Genomic DNA, 21,863 nt, shown 5'->3' with positions numbered 1-21,863 from the left:
ATAGAACATGAACTTCTTCGGCTTGTTTTTGGAGCAGAGAGCGGCCCAATCAAAATGATTAGTGCCACTCCACAAATGTGCAATCAATGGCTTTCTGGAACCATCAATGAGCTTCTTCCACCTCTCTCCTGGAATTTGAATCGCTCTTCTTCCACCAAGTGCTCCGGGTCCCTCAGATTGGAAGGGTTCCTTTCCCCAACTACTCCAGGTCCCTCAGATTGGAAGGGTTCCTTTCCCCAACATCACAAACTTGGAGTGCAATTATTATTAATTATTTTTGGCATTTTGCGTGGAATGAGTCAGATTTGTCTCTTTTGTTTCTCTACTCTTTTGTGTCATACCAATACAAAACTAAAGAAATAAACACAAGAATGCTGAAATGTGAATGGCAACAATTTTTTGGGTGAAGTGGTGTGTTATCTGACAGAAATGCGGGGGGGGGGGGGGGCAAGAATGTTGTTGGAACCTCTGAGCATCGTCCCTTGGTTCCACCCCCTACCCACCTCCGAACAATGTACCTTGGTTCCACCCCCTACCCACCTCCGAACAATGTCCGTTGGTTCCACCCCCTAGACACCTCTGAACACTGTCCGTTGATTGTACCCCCTACCCACCTCTGAGCACTGTCCCTTGGTTCCACCCCCTACCCACCTCTGAGCACTGTCCCTTGGTTCCACCCCCTATCCACCTCTGAGCACTGTGTCTTAGTTCCACCCCCTACCCACCTCTAAACACTGTCCCTTGTTCCACCCCTATCCACCTTTGAGCACTGTGTCTTAGTTCCACCCCCTACCCACCTCTGAACACTGTTCCTTGGTTCCACCCTCTACCCACCTCTGAGAACTGTCTCTTGGTTCCACCCCCTACCCACCTCTGAGCACTGTCCCTTGGTTCCACCGCCTACCCACCTCTGAACACTGTCTCTTAGTTCCACCCCCTACCCACCTCTGAACACTGTCTCTTAGTTCCCCCCCTACCCACCTCCCAGTACTGTCCTTTTAGAGAATACAGAACCAAGTATCATTTTGTGCTACTAAATAATTTATATGGAATTCGTTCATGATAAGAAAGACAGTAAAATAGACCCCCCTGCAGTGAGCAACAATAGACCCCATCCCAGCAACAGCAGCCCCCCCACAACAAAATACCACCCAGCAGCAATAATAGACTTCTCCCTCAACAATAGATCCTTCCCAGCAACATTGGACCTACCCAGCAACAATCGCCCCCCATGCAAAAACATACCCCCACCAGCGAAAACAGGTCCAGCAGCAACCGGCATCGACAGACCTCCAGCGCACCCCAGCACCCCTTGCCATTACATACATTCAGAGTTCCCCCCATGTTCCCGCTGAGAAATACCCCTGGTGTATCAGGGAAAGGAAATACCCAAGAAAGATATTGTAACAGCCAATCATGGCCGATCATGGCGTTTTCTTTACCTCTAAATAAGACATGATGACCTCGTACTCCATATCATCACTGGTCTCCTCGATGGCTTTGAAGAGGTCATTCAGGGTCCTTATGTATATCCCTGGCTCTCGGTCTGTGCCCAGCATAGTGTAGGTCTTGCCACATCCTGTGGGGGGCAATAGAGAGCAAGAAGGGTGTCAGAGAAAAAAAAAATATGGAGGTGTGGTCAGCACAGGACCGGCACTAAAACTATGCTGAGCGTCAAAGCTTCAGCAAGCCTCACCCGCCACCCTACAGGTCAATAAGGCCGCACGTTGCATTGTGATACGCTGGGGTCAGGATAGATTGCTGATTGCCATTGAGATCGCACTTTTTATATACAGCCATCAATTAATATAAATTGTAATCACACATATATAAAATATATAAAAAATATATAAAGTATATAAAAAAACAAAAAACATAGCAGTCAAAGTACATGTGAATGGGGCAAAAGAAACCCAAATCTTACTAGACGACTTTCTATGCTGGTCAAAATGCTTTTCAATAATTAGAAATAGACATTTGCGACGGTTCGTTTCGTTCCAAATCGAAATTCGGACAAAATTTCATTATTGAAAGATTCAGATGTATCCGAATTTCCCAATGACAATAGTAACGAATTTAAAAGAATCCAAAATAACGTAACGAAGTTTAGTCTGAAATAACAAATGATCAGAATCCTAATTGAATTCTAGACGAATTTGAAATGTAAACATATTGCTGACTATTGCCGATTTCCTTCAAAGACCCATGTGTATCAGTGTTAGAATAGAGTTGTTTTTCAAAATTCAAATTTTGAAAAGAATAAAATAGAATAGAAAATAACAGAATAGAAAATAAAAGAATAGAAAAAAATAGAATACATTAGAATAGAATACAATGGAAAGAATATAGCCATCTTCATCTAGCCAATATAAAAAAGAATAGAAAAGCATAAAACATAATAGAATTGAAAATAAAGGAATCATTTGACTCTAGCCTCAGTGCCTGTAAATGGGCTCCTCCCATTTGGGCTCCCACTGGCAAATGGGAGGAGCCCATTAACAGGCACTAGGGCCAGAGTCAAATGATGTTATATAAGGGGTGATTGCGCAGCATTATGAATAGGCTCTGAGGAAGAGGGGATCGCCCCTCGGAACGCGTCAGCATTTTCAAGCTTGCTTGTGGAACTCATGCACCATTTCAGACCGTGGACTATTGTCGGTCACGATATTCCTGCGTACATTTGATGTTTGTGAGTACATATCTGCTACGTTTTATGATTGAAGATTCGATAGAGGTAATGCGTAAGGCTTGTGCGCCCCTTTCTCTTCTTATTTTATAACACAATATGGTACAGCAATGGGTGCGGGGACCCGGCCCAGCACCCACACCGGTACCTTGCGCCTCTGATGCTGCGTCACCAAAAGCAGCAAATTCTTTGCAAATTATAAAGAGACTTTGAAAAGACGGGGACTGCGGAGTTTTCCTTTAAATCCAATGAAACAGAAATGAACAAAAGCCCCAAATGACTGTTTACATGCTGCGCAATTACCAACTCCCTCACCTAATTCATTGCTACGATTAGGCACAATGAATAAACCCGGAGTTTTAATTGCTGGTTTTACGTTACTTTTTAAACACGCGACAATTATACTGAATTCTCAACAATCTACATAAAAAAAGGAAATAAAATGTACGGCTAATTGATCATTATGAAGACAGTGAAGTGTGAAGCTGAAATAGATCCAGAGGAATAAATCCGATATTACTGAACAGTGGAATTATTATTAAAGTGTTACTAAACCTCGGACCCTTCATTCATTATATTCGCTCTCCCTGGACCCCACATTCACTATATCCGTTCTCTCCAGACCCCGCATTCACTATATCCGCTCCCCCCGGACCCCGCATTCACTATATCCGCTCCCCCCGGACCCTGCATTCACTATATCTGGTCTCCACGGACCCCGCATTCCCTATATCTGCTCCACCCGGACCCCGCATTCACTATATCCGCTCTCCCCGGACCCCGCATTCACTATATACGGTCTCCCCGGACCCCGCATTCACTATATCCGGTCTCCCCGGACCCCGCATTCACTATATCCGGTCTCCCCGGACCCCACATTCACTATATCTGGTCTCCCTGGACCCCGCATTCCCTATATTCGCTCTCCCTGGACCCCACATTCACTATATCCGCTCTCCCCGGACCCCGCATTCACTAGATCCGCTCTCCCCAGACCCCGCATTCACTATATCCCCTCTCCCCAGACCCCTCATTCACTATATCTGCTCTCCCCGGACCCCACATTCACTATATCTGCTCTCCCCGGACCCCGCATTCACTGTATCCGCTCTCCCCGGACCCCGCATTCACTATATCTGCTCTCCCCGACCCCGCATTCACTATATCCGCTCTCCCCGGACCCCGCATTCACTGTATCCGCTCTCCCCGGACCCCGCATTCACTATATCCGCTCTCCCCGGACCCCGCATTCACTATATCTGCTCTCCCCGGACCCCATATACATAGGAGAACATGCTGGGGGGTTCACTGGCTGTTGAAAAAACATCAAAAGCCAAAAACAGCCGCTGTAAAAACGGACTTAAAACTCTAACGCTGAATGGAAAACGCAGTAAAATGCGGTAAATTAATGCAAACCGGAATTTTTGGATGTGTTTTTGACCAAATAAAAGTGAAAAAACGCAGCAAATTTTTAATAAACACTAAAAAACTCGGGTTTTTAACGTGACTATACACAGCCAAAGCTACCGGCGTTATTAAACCCTCCCCCCCCCCCCCCCCAGTGTGCTTGGAGCCTTTAGGATGGAATGAATTAAGTGTATCAATAAATATTTCTGCTCTTTAGTTTTGGATGGAAGGGGGAGAAGTGAGAACCCCGGGGGGGTATTACTATGACCCAGGGAGGATGTGAGGGGAAATCTGCAACAGGGGACAGACAATAAAAAGCTGCCCGAGGTTCCAGTATTACCCTCCTGTCTGTGTTGCTGTAAGTCGGCCGTACAGATTCCTCCACCCGCGCCATACGTCAATATCTCCTATCACAACTATTGTATCTTGACAGCCGGTCCAGCCAGCCGAGCAGCAGCTGCATTCAGTCACCTGAAGATTGTTCAGCAAACTTCTTCATCAAATGTCCAACAACTTTTGTTGAATGGACTGAAGTCGGCAGGGACACCCACTCAGCAAATTTCATCTCCCCCCCCCCCCCAGTGTATGGCCAGCCTTGGGATTTCCACTCACTTCCTGCTCTGGGGACAACCTTTGTACCTGGAATCTCTCCACTAGACCCTCCGATGGCACTAAACGCCGACTTCCGTCCCAAAACTTCCCAACTCCATCCTAACTAATATATAACAAGGTTGGCTGTACATTCCGGAATTGTTTAAAAATCCCACTTTACATAAATCTACAAAGATCAACTCGCATCATTACTGGGGAAAAAAGACACAACTTTTGTGGCAAGAGTACTAAAAAGAAATGATGGATAAAGATGAAGGAAGGAAAGAAAGGATGAAACAGAGAGAGAAAAGGGAGAAAGAGAGAGTGAGAGATAGAAGAGGGGGGGGGTTATAAAGGAAAGGAGGAAAGGGAAAGGAAAAGGGAAAAGGACAGGAAAGGGGAAAGGAAAGGAAAAGACAAAGGGAAAGGAAAGAAGAGGAAGGGAAAGGAGAAAAAAGGAAAGGAAAGGGGAAAGGAAAAGAGAGAAAAGGAAAATAAAAAGGGAAAGGAAAGGGGAAAGGAAAGGAAAGGAAAGGAAAAGAAAAGGAGCAGAAGGGAAAGAGGAAAGGAAAAGACAAAGGGAAAGGAAAAAGGAAAGAAGAGGAAGGGAAAGGAGAAAAAAGGAAAGGAAAGGGGAAAGGAAAAGGAAGGGAAAGGGGAAAGGAGAAAAAAGGAAAGGAAAGGGGAAAGGAAAGGGGAAAGGAAAGTTAAAAGGAAAGGGGAAAGGAAAGGAAATGAAAGGAAAGGAAAATGGAAAGGAAGGGAAAGGGGAAAGAGAAATGAAAGGAAAGGGAAAAGGAAAGGTGAGGAAGGGAATGGGGAAAGGAAACGGAAAATGAAAGGGAAAGGAAAAGAGAGAAAAGGAAAGGAAAAGGGAAAGGAAAGGGGAAAAGAAAAGTAAAAGGCAAAGTTAAAGGAAAGGAAAAAGGAGAAGAAGGGAAAGGTGAAAGAAAATGAGAAAGGAAAGTAAAGAAGAGAAAATTAAAGGAGAAAGGGGAAAGGGGAAAGGGAAGGAAAGGAAAAGAAAGGAAAGAAGAGGAAATAGAAGTGAGGAAAGAAGGACGGAAGGAAGGGAAAAGAAGAGAAGGAAGGAAGGAAAGGAAAGGGAAGAAGAAAAAGGAAAATGAAAGGCATGAAAAAGAGAAAAGATGACAAGGAAGGAAAGAGACACAAAAAAAGAACACAGTCCAATAGAAGAGAAGGAACAGAAGGGAACAAACAGGAAGGAAGAAGAGGAAGAGAGAGTGAAAGGAGAAGGAAAGGATCGTAGTGATCTTCGCATTGTATCTCATCCGAGGTTTCTGGCCCAAATAATGGTCCCCATGGATGTGTCCGTGTTGTTACCGTAGCAACAGAAGATGCAGGGAACCAGCAGAAGACAAAAAGCACTTTACACATGACTACACGCGTGTTCTATCCTGGACTGCGCTGGAAGGATATGACATGTATACAGCACTGATAGCGGGTATTCATGCCCTCAACATGAGGGGGGGTGCTTTGGGGCCAGAGCACCTTATCACCATGTTGATGGGGACAAGGGTTTCTTCCCCACAACCCTGGGATGTAGTTGTGGGGGTCTGCGGGCGGGGGCTTATCGGAATCTGGAAGCCCCCCCTTAACAAGGGGGCCTCCACATCCCAGCCCCCCATGTGAATGAGTATGGGGTACATGGTAATGCTACCCAAAAAAGTGTAGTGAAAAAATGACAGTAGAGGGTCTCTGACAAGTCCTTTATTAAATATAAAAATTTTAAAAAAGTCCCCCGAAGTAGATCCAACGCCAATCACGATGCCCCGCCGCCGCCGCCCCAAAGAAACAAAAAAACCTTGCTCCTCTTGTGACGCTGGTTCCCGGCCATCTGACAGCTGCGCCGCAAAGACAGTTCTTAAATATTGTGATGATGTCACAAGGGGGCGGGGTTCACCCTGCCCCCTTGTGATTGCATCCTCTGCTGTGACTGACCAAAGCATTGCACCTGACCTGTGGTCGGGTGCATTGCTTTGACCAATCACAATGCAGTCATGGCGCAGTGCATTATGGGGCGCGGTAGGCGATCAGCCCGCCCAATGCCCGTACCAGTTGTGTGTTCAGCGAACACATGTACAGTCAATGTTCGAGTCGAACATTCAGCCCAACACTGCTTCCCTTCCTATGGTGACAACACTGCTCCTCCTTACAGTATGGCAAGTAAGCGTTGTCACCCTAGGACAGAAACTTCTTGCTGTCAGGATCACCAATAAAACCTGGAAAAAGAAAGAAAACTAATGCAGCCACCACATCTAAGGACTAGTAAGCTGCAATATATGACATTGGTGCTCCTTGGATTTTATATTCTTTAGGCACCGCCTACAAGCTAAGCCCCTCCCTCTGTATGAATCCCGTTCACTTCCATCACTTTCTATACCCTCCTAGGGAGGCTGCTAGGATGATGGGTGAATGTAGTTATTTTGTGCTCATCTGTAATCATTGGATGTTGATTACTTTGGTCTGCTCTGGATCTCACTGGTTGCAGGTTTGACTGCCCCCCCCCCCCCTGCCTTCTAGAGGCTTCTGGAACATAGAGGGTCTGGGAGAGTCAAAGGGGCAGCTTGAATATTTATTGTGCTGCAGCCAAACCCTGGGGAGGAGTCCTCAGTAGGCGGCTGGGGAGAACATAAATAATCTGGAATCTGGAGCAGTCCTTGTTCTGGTCCTGGTGCCCCTTTGAAGCAGTTCTGCTGCCGCTTGCTGATGTTCATTGAGGTCCCAGATATAGGATAGATGGGGGGGGGGGGAGGGGGGAGCTTGGGTGGGTAGCACTGCACAATGCTGTTCTGAGATGCTGAGTGACAGTTGGGGCGAGGTCATTTAGCACCCGAGGCAAAAAGGCCAAAGTGCCCCTCCCCCCATGAGCAGTGACCTTCTTCAGCAACATAGGGTGCCCCTCCTGCTGATGTGCCCATGGCAGCCACCTGGTTTGCCTACCCCTGGGCCCGGCCCCTCCACGGACCATTTCCAAACTCCTACATAATACTCAAAGATCAAAGAAAAGCAAAAAAGAGAACCTTTCCTGGTCACTCCGGCAGACAGGAGTGCGACTCACCGGTGGGGCCGTAGGCGAATACTGTGGCATTATACCCCGAGATGACGCCCTCTATCAGACCCTTGGTTGTCAGCCGGTACACCGTCTCCTGCCAATCAGAAGAGAGGAAGGTCAGTGAGTTGCTGCAGCAATTGGTCCTTATGGGTAATGCAGATACAATGCCACGGAGAAATGTCCATTCATATACAGGAGGGGACCGAGATCCTGGGATTCATAGACCGCGGGGCCCCATCACCTTATACAGTCCTAGACAGGCTTGAGATATGTATACAGGACATACGGGACACACTGGGGGGTACTGTCCTCTACTACAGAAAGTGTCATTTCCTCAGTCCCCCCCAGTGATCAGACTGTACATTGTAACTGTGTAGAATGAGGAGGAGGCATTTCTTCAGTCTCCTCCCCCAGTGATCAGACTGTACATTGTAACTTTGTAGAAGGAGGAGGAGGCATTTCCGCAGTCTCCCCTCCCCCCGTGGTCAGACTGTACATTGTAACTTTGTAGAAGGAGGAGGAGGCATTTCCTCAGTCTCCCCTCCCCCCGTGGTCAGACTGTACATTGTAACTTTGTAGAAGGAGGAGGAGGCATTTCCTCAGTCTCCCCTCCCCCAGTGATCAGACTGTACATTGTAACTTTGTAGAAGGAGGAGGAGGCGGCATTTCCTCAGTCTCCTCCCCCAGTGATCAGACTGTACATTGTAACTTTGTAGAAGGAGGAGGAGGCATTTCCACAGTCTCCCCTCCCCCCGTGGTCAGACTGTACATTGTAACTTTGTAGAAGGAGGAGGAGGCATTTCCTCAGTCTCCCCTCCCCCAGTGATCAGACTGTACATTGTATCTTTGTAGAAGGAGGAGGAGGCATTTCCTCAGTCTCCCCTCCCCCAGTGATCAGACCGTACATTGTAAGTCAGAAGGTGAGAGGCGGCAGCAGGGGCTGATCTGTGTCAGACATTTGTGAACACAGCCAAGAACGGCAGAGGCACCAGGATTTGCATGATTCGGTCATCTCTAAGCTGAATACTCAGCCCAGGAAGTAGATGTGACCCTGGATGATGCCTGAACAAAGATGCACTGTCCTTCTGGGCAGATTGTCAGGGGGACTCCTGTGATCTCTGTGAGAGGTAATAAACACCTGGAGAGGTTAAAATGACACATTAGTGAATATTCACTATATCTGATGATAGGCCCACTTTAACTCCTAATCCCCTTATAATTTACATGGGGGGAGGGGTGGTGTCACCCCCATACAGCAAGACTCCAGAGCAAACATTGCAGGAGGTGGAAAGGCTCCAGGTAACGCAAACCACTTTACAAAGAAGCAACCCGATCCCACCAAGGAGGTAACTCTATCTGGAGGAGGACTTGGGTTTCCTCGCTCCCCTTTCTCCTCCATTAAAGGAAAAGATTTCTCGGCAGGCGAGGGGGAGAGAGTGCGAGAGAGTAAAAGTACAGCAGAGAAGGAAGCAAAGCGCGAGGAAGAGAAAAGGGAGACGTAAGAGCGGCCAGGAATGAGGAGGAACAGGGCGAGTCAGTACAAGAGAAGGAACCAGGACAATGACCAACGCGGGAGGGAGGAAGGTGAATGGCCGACGTTGATGAAAGACTTCATACAGGGCAGGGAGTAAATCAAGAGTTTCCTGCCGCACACCTGAACCCCTGACAGCTCAATGAGGAAACTATTCGGAAAGTATCTGCTGCCCTTCACAGATGAGTGAATCTCGAACCGAAGCTCTGCACTGCGGAGTTCAAGTTCAGAAGTTTATTTCAAAGATGAATTGTAATCAAATCCAACGCGTTTCAGGGGCTGTGAGCTGTCCACCCGAGAAGGTCAGCCGTTCTCAACCTATTCACATTGGAGGAACCCCGAAAACAGTTGTCAGGCCTCAGGGAATTCCTGGTATATTCATCAAAGGTCATGTAGAAGAATGCCCCCCTATGGTGGTGGTCAGAGAAGAATGCCCCCTTATAGTGGTGGTCATTGAGAAGAATGCCCCCCTATGGTGGTGGTCATTGAGAAGAATGCCCCCCTATGGTGGTGGTCATTGAGAAGAATGCCCCCCTATGGTGGTGGTCATTGAGAAGAATGCCCCCCTATGGTGGTGGTCATTAAGAAGAATGCCCCCCTATGGTGGTGGTCATTGAGAAGAATGCCCCCCTATGGTGGTGGTCATTGAGAAGAATGCCCCCCTATGGTGGTGGCCATTAAGAAGAATGCCCCCTTATAGTGGTGGTCATTGAGAAGAATGCTCCCCTATGGTGGTGGTCATTGAGAAGAATGCCCCCCTATGGTGGTGGTCATTGAGAAGAATGCTCCCTATGGTGGTGGTCATTGAGAAGAATGCTCCCCTATGGTGGTGGTCATTGAGAAGAATGCCCCCTATGGTGGTGGTCATTGAGAAGAATGCTCCCCTATGGTGGTGATCATTGACAAGAATGCCCCCCCTATGGTGTTGGTCATTGAGAAGAATGCTCCCCTATGGTGGTGATCATTGACAAGAATGCCCCCCCTATGGTGTTGGTCATTGAGAAGAATGCCCCCCTATGGTGGTGGTCATTGAGAAGAATGACCCCCTATGGTGGTGGTCATTGAGAAGAATGCTCCCCTATGGTGGTGGTCATTGAGAAGAATGCCCCCCTATGGTGGTGGTCATTGAGAAGAATGCTCCCCTATGGTGGTGGTCATTGAGAAGAATGCCCCCCTATGGTGGTGGTCATTGAGAAGAATGCCCCCCTATGGTGGTGATCATTGAGAAGAATGCCCCCCTATGGTGGTGGTCATTGAGAAGAATGCCCCCCTATGGTGGTGGTCATTGAGAAGAATGACCCCCTATGGTGGTGGTCATTGAGAAGAATGCCCCCATATGGTGGTGGTCATTGAGAAGAATCCCCCCCTATGGTGGTGCTCATTGAGAATAATGCCCCCCTGAAAGGGAGGAGCCGCTACACCTGTGCAAGACCGAAGGGGAGGAGCCGGTACACCTGTGCAAGACCAAAGGGGAGGAGCCGCTACACCTGTGCAAGACCAAAGGGGAGGAGCCGCTACACCTGTGCAAAACTGAAGGGGAGGAGCCGGTACACCTGTGCAAGACTGAAGGGGAGGAGCCGGTACACCTATGGAGGACTGAAGGGGAGGAGCCGCTACACCTGTGCAAGACTGAAGGGGAGGAGCCACTACACCTGTGCAAGACCGAAGGGGAGGAGCCGGTACACCTGTGCAAGACCGAAGGGGAGGAGCCGTAACACCTGTGCAAGACCCGAAGGGGAGGAGCCGCTACACCTGTGCAAGACCGAAGGGGAGGAGCCGTAACACCTGTGCAAGACCGAAGGGGAGGAGCCGTAACACCTGTGCAAGACCGAAGGGGAGGAGCTGGTACACCTGTGCAGACTGAAGGGGAGGAGCCGGTACACCTGTGCAAGACTGAAGGGGAGGAGCCGCTACACCTGTGCAAGACCAAAGGGGAGGAGCCTCTACACCTGTGCAAAACTGAAGGGGAGGAGCCGGTACACCTGTGCAAGACTGAAGGGGAGGAGCCGGTACACCTATGGAGGACTGAAGGGGAGGAGCCGCTACACCTGTGCAAGACTGAAGGGGAGGAGCCACTACACCTGTGCAAGACCGAAGGGGAGGAGCCACTACACCTGTGCAAGACCGAAGGGGAGGAGCCGTAACACCTGTGCAAGACCGAAGGGGAGGAGCTGGTACACCTGTGCAGACTGAAGGGGAGGAGCCGGTACACCTGTGCAAGACTGAAGGGGAGGTCAGAGGTCAGATTTAAAATCTTTCAGGTCTTATTTTTTTAGTCTCTGACCCCATTGTGTGAAGTTTCTCCTCACTTCCTGTCCCTGTGACACCCACACAAGAAATAAGGAGGCGGAGCAGAATGCTGTGGACAGCAATAAAAAGACATCCCAGTGTTCTCCGCACTCTTCTAAAAATGTGTTCATGCTGAATCGGTGTCCCCGTTGGAGGGATCAGCTGTCACTTCCTGTGCTGGCTGGAAGTCAGGGGAAATCTCAGAGGATAAAACCTGAACAGATTTCTAACACTGGACTGGAGTTGGGCTTTAAAACGTTCAGCGATGACAACAGAAGATTCGATGGTTTGCAGCGAACGCTCTTTGCTGATTATTGTCACATTTCCATCCACATCCATACATAATGAATCCTAATGACCCGAGCGGGGGATGAGCTGAAGTATAATTACGGTGTCACCGGGGACGGCGCATCTGAGGAACCGTTCCTGAAAACATACGCGGCTAATGTTTACTCTCTCTGGACGCGCCACCTGAGCCCCCGGCACTATGGAGCCGCATTGTGCGACAAACATCGCTCTGGGCCTCGCCGCTGCCGCTCAGTCATCTCCATTAATTGAAATGTCCGCGAAAAAACGGTAATGACATCGCCAAAAAAACAGCCCTGCGCTGTAACATCTACCAGCCAATCAGAGATCAGCTTCGGCCAGTCTAGCGTGCTCACGAATTGGCGCGTCTGCCGCTGCCTGTGCGATCCGAGACACGGGGGGGTGGGGTCGGTTTAGGAAAAAAATAAATAAATTCAAGTCTCAAGCATTCGCCGTGACGAATAATCCCCAGAATTCCCCTAATGGGTATTTCCTATGACCGTCAGCGCCATCTAGTGGCCATCAGGTGGTATTGTCCTGAAATAACCCAATCAGGTAAAGACCACGTCGTGGCCACTAGATGGCGCTGAGGATAACAAAGTGTGGGTCTTCTCTGTGAGGGCTGTGTGAATGCTGGACGCACACGCACAGATAATTCGTTGTCACCTGAGGCGTATCGAGCAACAAACGGATATCCAGGCGCAGGTAAAGCTGCGGGACGTTCGTCCGCCTTTTCCTGCCCGTCTGTCAGTCCTCACAATTGGCTCCACCAGATACAACTCAAAGTCCTCGTCCTACAAAATCAAATCCTACAAATCCTGGCCCTTCTCTATGCCCCCCCCCCCCGGAACGTCACCCACCAGCCTCTGTGTATCCAGAACCCAAAGCGATGACACAGCGAGAGGCCGACTTTTGTAGGATTCGACATCGAAGAACGAGAACTTCAGGTTTGGTTGTTGTCGCCAAGACTTTGCCCCCCACCTATGCGGACCCTCCGGCCCCCACGCCGGCACTTATCAGACTTTCTGCAACTTTAATGCAGCGACTGAAAGACAATCCAGAGAATTACCGGAACATCCATCCCAGGGATACGCAATGTATATCGTCCGATGCCCAGGCCGGGCCGCTGGGGGGGGTTTTATCTGACATCCGGACACTTCCCCCCCCTTCCAGTCCGGACACTTCCCCCCCTTCCAGTCCGGACACTTTCCCCCCCCCTTCCAGTCCGGACACTTACCCCCCCCCCTTCCAGTCCGGACACTTTCCCCCCTTCCAGTCCGGACGCTTCCCCCCCTTCCAGTCCGGACACTTTCACCCCCTTCCAGTCCGGACACTTTCCCCCCCTTCCAGTCCGGACACTTTCCCCCCCTTCCAGTCCGGACACTTTCCCCCCCTTCCAGTCCGGACACTTTCCCCCCTTCCAGTCCGGACACTTTCCCCCCCTTCCAGTCCGGACACTTTCCCCCCTTCCAGTCCGGACACTTTCCCCCCTTCCAGTCCGGACACTTTCACCCCCTTCCCGTCCGGACACTTTCACCCCCTTCCCGTCCGGACACTTTCACCCCCTTCCAGTCCGGACACTTTCACCCCCTTCCAGTCCAGACACTTACCCCCCCCCTTCCAGTCCGGACCCTTCCCCCCCTTCCAGTCCGGACGCTTCCCCCCCTTCCAGTCCGGACACTTTCACCCCCTTCCCGTCCGGACACTTTCACCCCCTTCCAGTCCAGACACTTCCCCCCCCCTTCCCGTCCAGACACTTTCACCCCCTTCCAGTCCGGACACTTTCCCCCCCCTTCCAGTCCGGACACTTACCCTCCCCTTCCAGTCCGGACACTTTCCCCCCCTTCCAGTCCGGACACTTTCCCCCCCTTCCAGTCCGGACACTTTCCCCCCCTTCCAGTCCGGACACTTTCCCCCCCTTCCAGTCCGGACACTTTCCCCCCCTTCCAGTCCGGACACTTTCCCCCCCCTTCCAGTCCGGACACTTTCCCCCCTTCCAGTCCGGACACTTTCACCCCCTTCCCGTCCGGACACTTTCACCCCCTTCCCGTCCGGACACTTTCCCCCCCTTCCAGTCCGGACACTTTCCCCCCCTTCCAGTCCGGACACTTTCCCCCCCTTCCAGTCTGGACACTTACCCCCCCCTTCCAGTCCGGACACTTTCCCCCCCTTCCAGTCCGGACACTTTCCCCCCCTTCCAGTCCGGACACTTTCCCCCCCTTCCAGTCCAGACACTTTCCCCCCCTTCCAGTCCGGACACTTCCCCCCCCCCTTCCCGTCCAGACACTTTCACCCCCTTCCAGTCCGGACACTTTCCCCCCCTTCCAGTCCGGACACTTACCCCCCCTTCCAGTCCAGACACTTACCCCCCCCTTCCAGTCCGGACCCTTCCCCCCCTTCCAGTCCGGACGCTTCCCCCCCTTCCAGTCCGGACACTTTCACCCCCTTCCCGTCCGGACACTTTCACCCCCTTCCAGTCCGGACACTTTCACCCCCTTCCAGTCCAGACACTTCCCCCCCCCCTTCCCGTCCAGACACTTTCACCCCCTTCCAGTCCGGACACTTTCCCCCCCTTCCAGTCCGGACACTTACCCCCCCCTTCCAGTCCGGACACTTTCCTCCCCTTCCAGTCCGGACACTTTCCCCCCCTTCCAGTCCGGACACTTTCCCCCCCTTCCAGTCCGGACACTTTCCCCCCTTCCAGTCCGGACACTTTCCCCCCCTTCCAGTCCGGACACTTTCCCCCCCTTCCAGTCCGGACACTTTCCCCCCTTCCAGTCCGGACACTTTCACCCCCTTCCCGTCCGGACACTTTCACCCCCTTCCCGTCCGGACACTTTCCCCCCCTTCCAGTCCGGACACTTTCCCCCCCTTCCAGTCCGGACACTTTCCCCCCCTTCCAGTCTGGACACTTACCCCCCCCTTCCAGTCCGGACACTTTCCCCCCCTTCCAGTCCGGACACTTTCCCCCCCTTCCAGTCCGGACACTTTCCCCCCCTTCCAGTCCAGACACTTTCCCCCCTTCCAGTCCGGACACTTTCCCCCCCCTTCCAGTCCGGACACTTCCCCCCCCCCTTCCCGTCCAGACACTTTCACCCCCTTCCAGTCCGGACACTTTCCCCCCCTTCCAGTCCGGACACTTACCCCCCCTTCCAGTCCAGACACTTACCCCCCCCCTTCCAGTCCGGACCCTTCCCCCCCTTCCAGTCCGGACGCTTCCCCCCCTTCCAGTCCGGACACTTTCACCCCCTTCCCGTCCGGACACTTTCACCCCCTTCCAGTCCGGACACTTTCACCCCCTTCCAGTCCGGACACTTCCCCCCCCCTTCCCGTCCAGACACTTTCACCCCCTTCCAGTCCGGACACTTTCCCCCCCTTCCAGTCCGGACACTTTCCCCCCCTTCCAGTCCGGACACTTACCCCCCCCTTCCAGTCCGGACCCTTCCCCCCTTCCAGTCCGGACGCTTCCCCCCCTTCCAGTCCGGACACTTTCACCCCCTTCCCGTCCGGACACTTTCACCCCCTTCCAGTCCGGACACTTTCACCCCCTTCCAGTCCGGACACTTCCCCCCCCCCTTCCCGTCCAGACACTTTCACCCCCTTCCAGTCCGGACACTTTCCCCCCCTTCCAGTCCGGACACTTTCCCCCCCTTCCAGTCCGGACACTTACCCCCCCCTTCCAGTCCGGACACTTTCCCCCCTTCCAGTCCGGACACTTTCCTCCCCTTCCAGTCCGGACACTTCCCCCCCCTTCCAGTCCGGACACTTCCCCCCCTTCCAGTCCGGACACTTCCCCCCCTTCCAGTCCGGACACTTCCCCCCCCTTCCAGTCCGGACACTTTCCCCCCCTTCCAGTCCGGACACTTCCCCCCCCCCCTTCCAGTCCGGACACTTCCCCCCCCCCTTCCAGTCCGGACACTTTCCCCCCCTTCCAGTCCGGACACTTTCCCCCCTTCCAGTCCGGACACTTCCCCCCCCTTCCAGTCCGGACACTTCCCCCCCCTTCCAGTCCGGACACTTCCCCCCCTTCCTGCGCAGGCCAAAATGTATTCAGTTATCTTTTTAGTAAAAAACCCAAATTAGTTTATAACCAAAAATTATAATTTAAAAAAAATACCGTCACCCTAGCAGTAGTGTCACCATGGTAACCCTGTACTAATTGTGGGGGGTGATGAAGTTTTGTTTTGTTTTTTTTACACTGATTGCTTTTACACCCATAAAGGCTGTAAAATCAATACTTTCTCCTTCTCTCTGGCTGCATTCTTGCAGCCATTGAGAAATACTGTGAGAGCTGTGATTGGTCACAGCTTATCACATGGTACAAGGCTGTTGTGAATAGCCCTGTACCATGTGATCTCTGTGATCATTCACAGATTTCACACGTAGTAAGCAATGATGTCAGAAGTGACATCTTGCTTACTACTATTCATGTGATCACTGATTGGCCAATCACTGATCACATGATCGGAACCTCACAAAGAGGTCCTGTATGACGATCGGTGTTCCACTGTGTCCAGAAGACAGATCGCGGTGCCGCACGCTCCCAGGGAGCACACACAATCCAAAATGGCGGGCGCCATTTATGAACGTCAACCCGCCCTGCACTGCCACCGTCCGGCCGGATGGGAAGTGGTTAATACTAACATGCTGCAGGCCTGGAAAGGGTTTGATGGGTCGGACTGGAGGAAATCGCTGGGAATGTCATACCTGGGTAGCGGTGTAATCAAAGGTGACATCGAACATATAGGACTTTCTCCCGGGAACGGTTCGCTCTCAAGATGTCATCCGGGTCTTCCATGGGATCCATTAAAACCACCATCTGGGGGGAAAAAATGAAAACACATTTTTGAAAATGCCATTCAGTCCAATGTATCTAATAAGAGCCAATGGTAACCCTCGGTTCACATCTGTGCGTGTGGTGCCGCCGTGGATCTGCGGGAAAATCCTTGCAGCCGCACCCCCCACACAGAGAAATGCGGACCCGCGGGAAAATCCTTGCAGCCGCACCCCCCACACAGAGAAATGCGGATCCGCGTGAAAATCCTTGCAGCCGCACCCCCCACACAGAGAAATGCGGATCCGCGCGACAATCCTTGCAGCCGCACCCCCCGCACAGCGAAATGTGGATCCGCGTGAAAATCCTTGCAGCCGCACCCCCCGCACAGAGAAATGCGGACCCCTGGGAAAATCCTTGCAGCCGCACCCCCCGCACAAAGAAATGCGGACCCGCGGGAAAATCCTTGCAGCCGCACCCCCCACACAGAGAAATGCGGACCCGCGGGAAAATCCTTGCAACCGCACCCCCCGCACAGAGAAATTCGGACCCGCGGGAAAATCCTTGCAGCCGCACCCCCCACACAGAGAAATGTGGACCCGCGGGAAAATCCTTGCAGCCGCACCCCCCGCACAGAGAAATGCGGACCTGCGGGAAAATCCTTGCAGCGGCACCCCCCGCACAGAGAAATGCGGACCTGCGGGAAAATCCTTGCAGCGGCACCCCCCACACAGAGAAATGCGGACCCGTGGGAAAATCTTTGCAGCCACACCCCCCTCACAAATAAATGCGGACCCGTGGGAAAATCCTTGCAGCCACACCCCCCTCACAAATAAATGCGGACCCGTGGGAAAATCCTTGCAACCGCACCCCCCACACAGAGAAATGTGGATCCGCGCAAAAATCCTTGCAGCCGCACCCCCCACACAGAGAAATGAGGATCCGCGTGAAAATCCTTGCAGCCGCACCCCCCGCACAGAGAAATGTGGACCCCTGGGAAAATCCTTGCAGCCGCACCCCCCGCACAAAGAAATGCGGACCCGCGGGAAAATCCTTGCAGCCGCACCCCCCACACAGAGAAATGCGGACCCGCGGGAAAATCCTTGCAACCGCACCCCCCGCACAGAGAAATTCGGACCCGCGGGAAAATCCTTGCAGCCGCACCCCCCACACAGAGAAATGAGGATCCGCGTGAAAATCCTTGCAGCCGCACCCCCCGCACAGAGAAATGCGGACCCGCGGGAAAATCCTTGCAACCGCACCCCCCGCACAGAGAAATGCGGATCCGCGGGAAAATCCTTGCAACCGCACTCCCCGCACAGAGAAATGCGGACCCGTGGGAAAATCCTTGCAGCCACACCCCCCTCACAAATAAATGCGGACCCGTGGGAAAATCCTTGCAGCCACACCCCCCTCACAAATAAATGTGGATCCGCGTGACAATCCTTGCAACCGCACTCCCCGCACAGAGAAATGCGGATCCGCGGGAAAATCCTTGCAGCCGCACCCCTCGCACAGAGAAATGCGGATCCGCACGAAAAATCCTTGCAGCCGCACCCCCCGCACAGAGAAATGCAGATCCACGGGAAAATCCTTGCAGCCGCACCCCCCACACAGAGAAATGCGGATCCGCGCGAAAATCCTTGCAGCCGCACCCCCCACACAGAGAAATGAGGATCCGTGTGAAAATCCTTGCAGCCGCACCCCCCATACAGAGAAATGCGGATCCGCGCGACAATCCTTGCAGCCGCACCCCCCACACAGAGAAATGAGGATCCGCAGGAAAATCCTTGCAGCCGCACCCCCCGCACAGAGAAATGCGGACCCGTGTGAAAATCCTTGCAGCCGCACCCCCCGCACAGAGAAATGCGGACCCGTGTGAAAATCCTTGCAGCCGCACCCCCCGCACAGAGAAATGCGGACCCGTGTGAAAATCCTTGCAGCCGCACCCCCCGCACACAGAAAAATGCGGACCCGTGTGAAAATCCTTGCAGCCGCACCCCCCGCACAGAGAAATGCGGACCTGCGTGAAAATCCTTGCAGCCGCACCCCCCGCACAGAGAAATGCGGACCTGCGTGAAAATCCTTGCAGCCGCACCCCCCGCACAGAGAAATGCGGACCCGGGGGAAAATCCTTGCAGCCGCACCCCCCGCACAGAGAAATGCGGACCCACCGATTCCTTCGTATCACAGTATTTATTTAAATGGAGAGACTTGGGCAGAGAGTTCTCGGCTGAACAAAGGGATCACATCTCACCGCTCTTCAACTGTGAGCAAGTATCAAAAATTAGGCTACAAACTGCTGACCCGTTGGTAGAAGGTCCCAGTCCTGCTACAGCAAATCTGCCCGGAGGCAACGAATATTTGGAGGAAGAGGGCACGCTCCTCCACGTTTTCTGGTCCTGTAGAAATCTGGCCAACTATTGGTCACAAGTTAGGGTGACTATTAAATGTTTGAAGGACTTTGACCTGGGAGAGGACCAAGCCAGGTCCTACTGCTCCACTCTGATCTCTCGAGAAAACGATGTAAAAACTCTCTACTGGTGCATTTGTTAAGCTCGGGCTTGCCTGCCATCACTCTGGAAACAGGAGAACCCTCCATCTCTTCATGGGGTTGAGTAGATCTGAGGAACATCATTCTATGGAAGGTATCATGGCCGTACTTCGTGGCAAGGAAGAAAGGTTCCGCCATTGGTGGTTCCATTGGTCTCTCTTTACCTGCTTTAGTGAATATGAGTCCATCGTACATTTTGGGCTTTGAGGTTTCCTCCCCCCTCCTCAGTTCTTTAATCTTAAGTAATTAAAGAATGTTTGAAAAATAAAAAGGACCGAAGACCTGATTACACCGTTCTCTGTAACCACCCTCTCTTCAAGGACAAAGCCACCTACCTTCTCCATCCATCCCTGATCTACAAGGAATGACAGGGACTCCCCCCGAACCAAGTCTAATTCTGGAATTTATTTTAGCTGAATCCAAAAACACATGAAATGAATTTATAAAATAATAACCCCCCACATTGGTAGAGTTCAGCTTATGTCACATACAGTCATGGCCGAAATTGTTGGCACCCTTGATATTTCTCCAGGAAATCATGTATTTCTCACGAAACGTATTGCATTAACACATGTTTTGCTATACACATGTTTATTCCCTTTGTGTGTATTGGGACAAAACAAAAAAAGGGAGGAAAGAAAGCAAATTCGACATAATGTCACACAAACCTCCAAAAATGGGCTGGACAAAAGTATTGGCACCCTTTCACAACTGCGGATAAATAAGAATGTTACAAGCATGTGATGCTCCTGTAAACTCACCTGGGGCAAGTAACAGGTGTGGGCAATATAGAAATCACACCTGAAAGCAGATAAAAAGGAGAGACGTTCACTTAACCTTTGCATTGTGTGTCTGTCTGTGCCACACTAAGCATGGACAACAGAAAGAGGAGACGAGAACTGTCTGAGGACCTGAGAACCAAAATTGTGGCAAAATATCAACAATCTCAAGGTTACAAGTCCATCTCCAGAGAACTAGATTTGCCTTTGTCCACAGTGCGCAACATTATCAAGAAGTTTGCAACCCATGGCACTGTAGCTAATCTCCCTGGTCGTGGACGGATGAGGAAAATTGATGAAAGATTGCAACGCAGAATAGTCCGGATGGTGGATAAGCAGCCCCAAACATGTTCCAAAGACATTCAAGCTGTCCTGCAGGCTCAGGGAGCATCAGTGTCAGCGCGAACTATCCGTCGACATTTAAATGAAATGAAACGCTATGGCAGGAGACCCAGGAGGACCCCACTGCTGACACAGAGACATAAAAAAGCAAGACTACAGTTTGCCAAAATGTACTTGAGTAAGCCAAAAGCCTTCTGGGAAAACGTCTTGTGGACAGATGAGACCAAGATAGAGCTTTTCGGTAAAGCACATCATTCTACTGTTTACCGAAAACGGAATGAGGCCTACAAAGAACAAAACACAGTACCTACGGTAAAATATGGTGGAGGTTCAATGATGTTTTGGGGTTGTTTTGCTGCCTCTGGCACTGGGTGCCTTGACTGTGTGCAAGGCATCATGAAATCTGAGGATTACCAAAGGATTTTGGGTCGCACTGTAGGGCCCAGTGTCAGAAAGCTGGGTTTGCGTCCAAGATCCTGGGTCTTCCAGCAGGACAATGACCCCAAACATACGTCAAAAAGCACTCAGAAATGGATGGCAAAGAAGCGCTGGAGAGTTCTGAAGTGGCCAGCAATGAGCCCAGATCTAAATCCCATTGAACACCTGTGGAGAGATCTTAAAATTGCTGTTGGGAAAAGGTGTCCTTCCAATAAGAGAGACCTGGAGCTGTTTGCAAAGGAAGAGTGGTCCAAAATTCCCGGGTGAGAGGTGTCAGAAGCTTATTGATGGTTATAGGAAGCGACTGATTTCAGTTATGTTTTCCAAAGGGTGTGCAACCAAATATTAAGTTAAGGGTGCCAATACTTTTGTCCAGCCCATTTTTGGGGTTTTGTGTGACATTATGTCATATTTGCTTTTCTGCCTCTGTTTTATATTTGTTCCAATACATACAAAGGGAATAAACATGTGTATAGCAAAACATGTGTTAATGCAATACCTTTTTTTGTGTGAAATACTTGATTTTCAGGAAAAATATCAAGGGTGCCAACAATTTCGGCCATGACTGTATTTCAGCACAAGTGTTCGCTGGGATCGAATAAAAGTCAGCCTGTTCCTTCTGTCTATGAACTGCCAGTAGAGAAGAACATGTCAGGAGAAAAATCCGGGAACAGATGGTCCCCGGCCTACAGACTCGGCAAATTCCCCCAAATCAGATAAAAGGGAATTATTCCAGAAACGGTGCCAGGCCAGACAATGTGTGCCGGAATGACGGTGCAGGTGGGACAGACAATGGCGTCCTTCTCCTCCTGACCCAACCAGCGATCTCTCTGCAGAGCCAGAACAATGCCTGCTATGTGCTCCACCAACACGCGGGATCGAGGTACGGCGCTTCAAAGGGGCATTGAGTGCTCTGGGCCATCCAGTCACAGGAGACGGTACCTGAGGTTTCGGTGTTCTACATTTCTGATTCTCATTTTTTATTTAATATATTTTATTATTTGAATTTTGAAATTTAATAACAACCTGTCCTCCAGGCAGAAGGTCAGCCCACTGCAAGATCTTCAGGTTGGGGACCATAGGTGGGGGA

At 51.2% G+C, this 21,863-nt stretch overlaps 1 protein-coding gene across 1 annotated transcript in view; it reads right to left on the bottom strand.

Annotated features, from left to right (window-relative positions):
• LOC149430882 (kinesin-like protein KIF19) overlaps positions 1-19,402 on the bottom strand; it is a 74,750-nt gene extending 55,348 nt beyond the window's left edge. The window contains 5 exon segments of the mRNA XM_089665959.1: positions 1,443-1,579; positions 7,767-7,854; positions 16,594-16,638; positions 16,640-16,705; positions 19,379-19,402. Coding sequence (XP_089522085.1) covers positions 1,443-1,579; positions 7,767-7,854; positions 16,594-16,638; positions 16,640-16,705; positions 19,379-19,402 — 360 coding nt within the window.
• Between the last annotated feature and the right edge of the window lie 2,461 nt (positions 19,403-21,863).

Source organism: Staurois parvus, unplaced genomic scaffold (genome assembly GCF_062004578.1).
Source record: "Staurois parvus isolate SC_StPar_1 unplaced genomic scaffold, SC_StPar_1.0 ptg002432l, whole genome shotgun sequence".
NCBI classification, from domain to species: domain Eukaryota; kingdom Metazoa; phylum Chordata; class Amphibia; order Anura; family Ranidae; genus Staurois; species Staurois parvus.
This window is presented reverse-complemented; position numbering and strand designations above follow the sequence as displayed.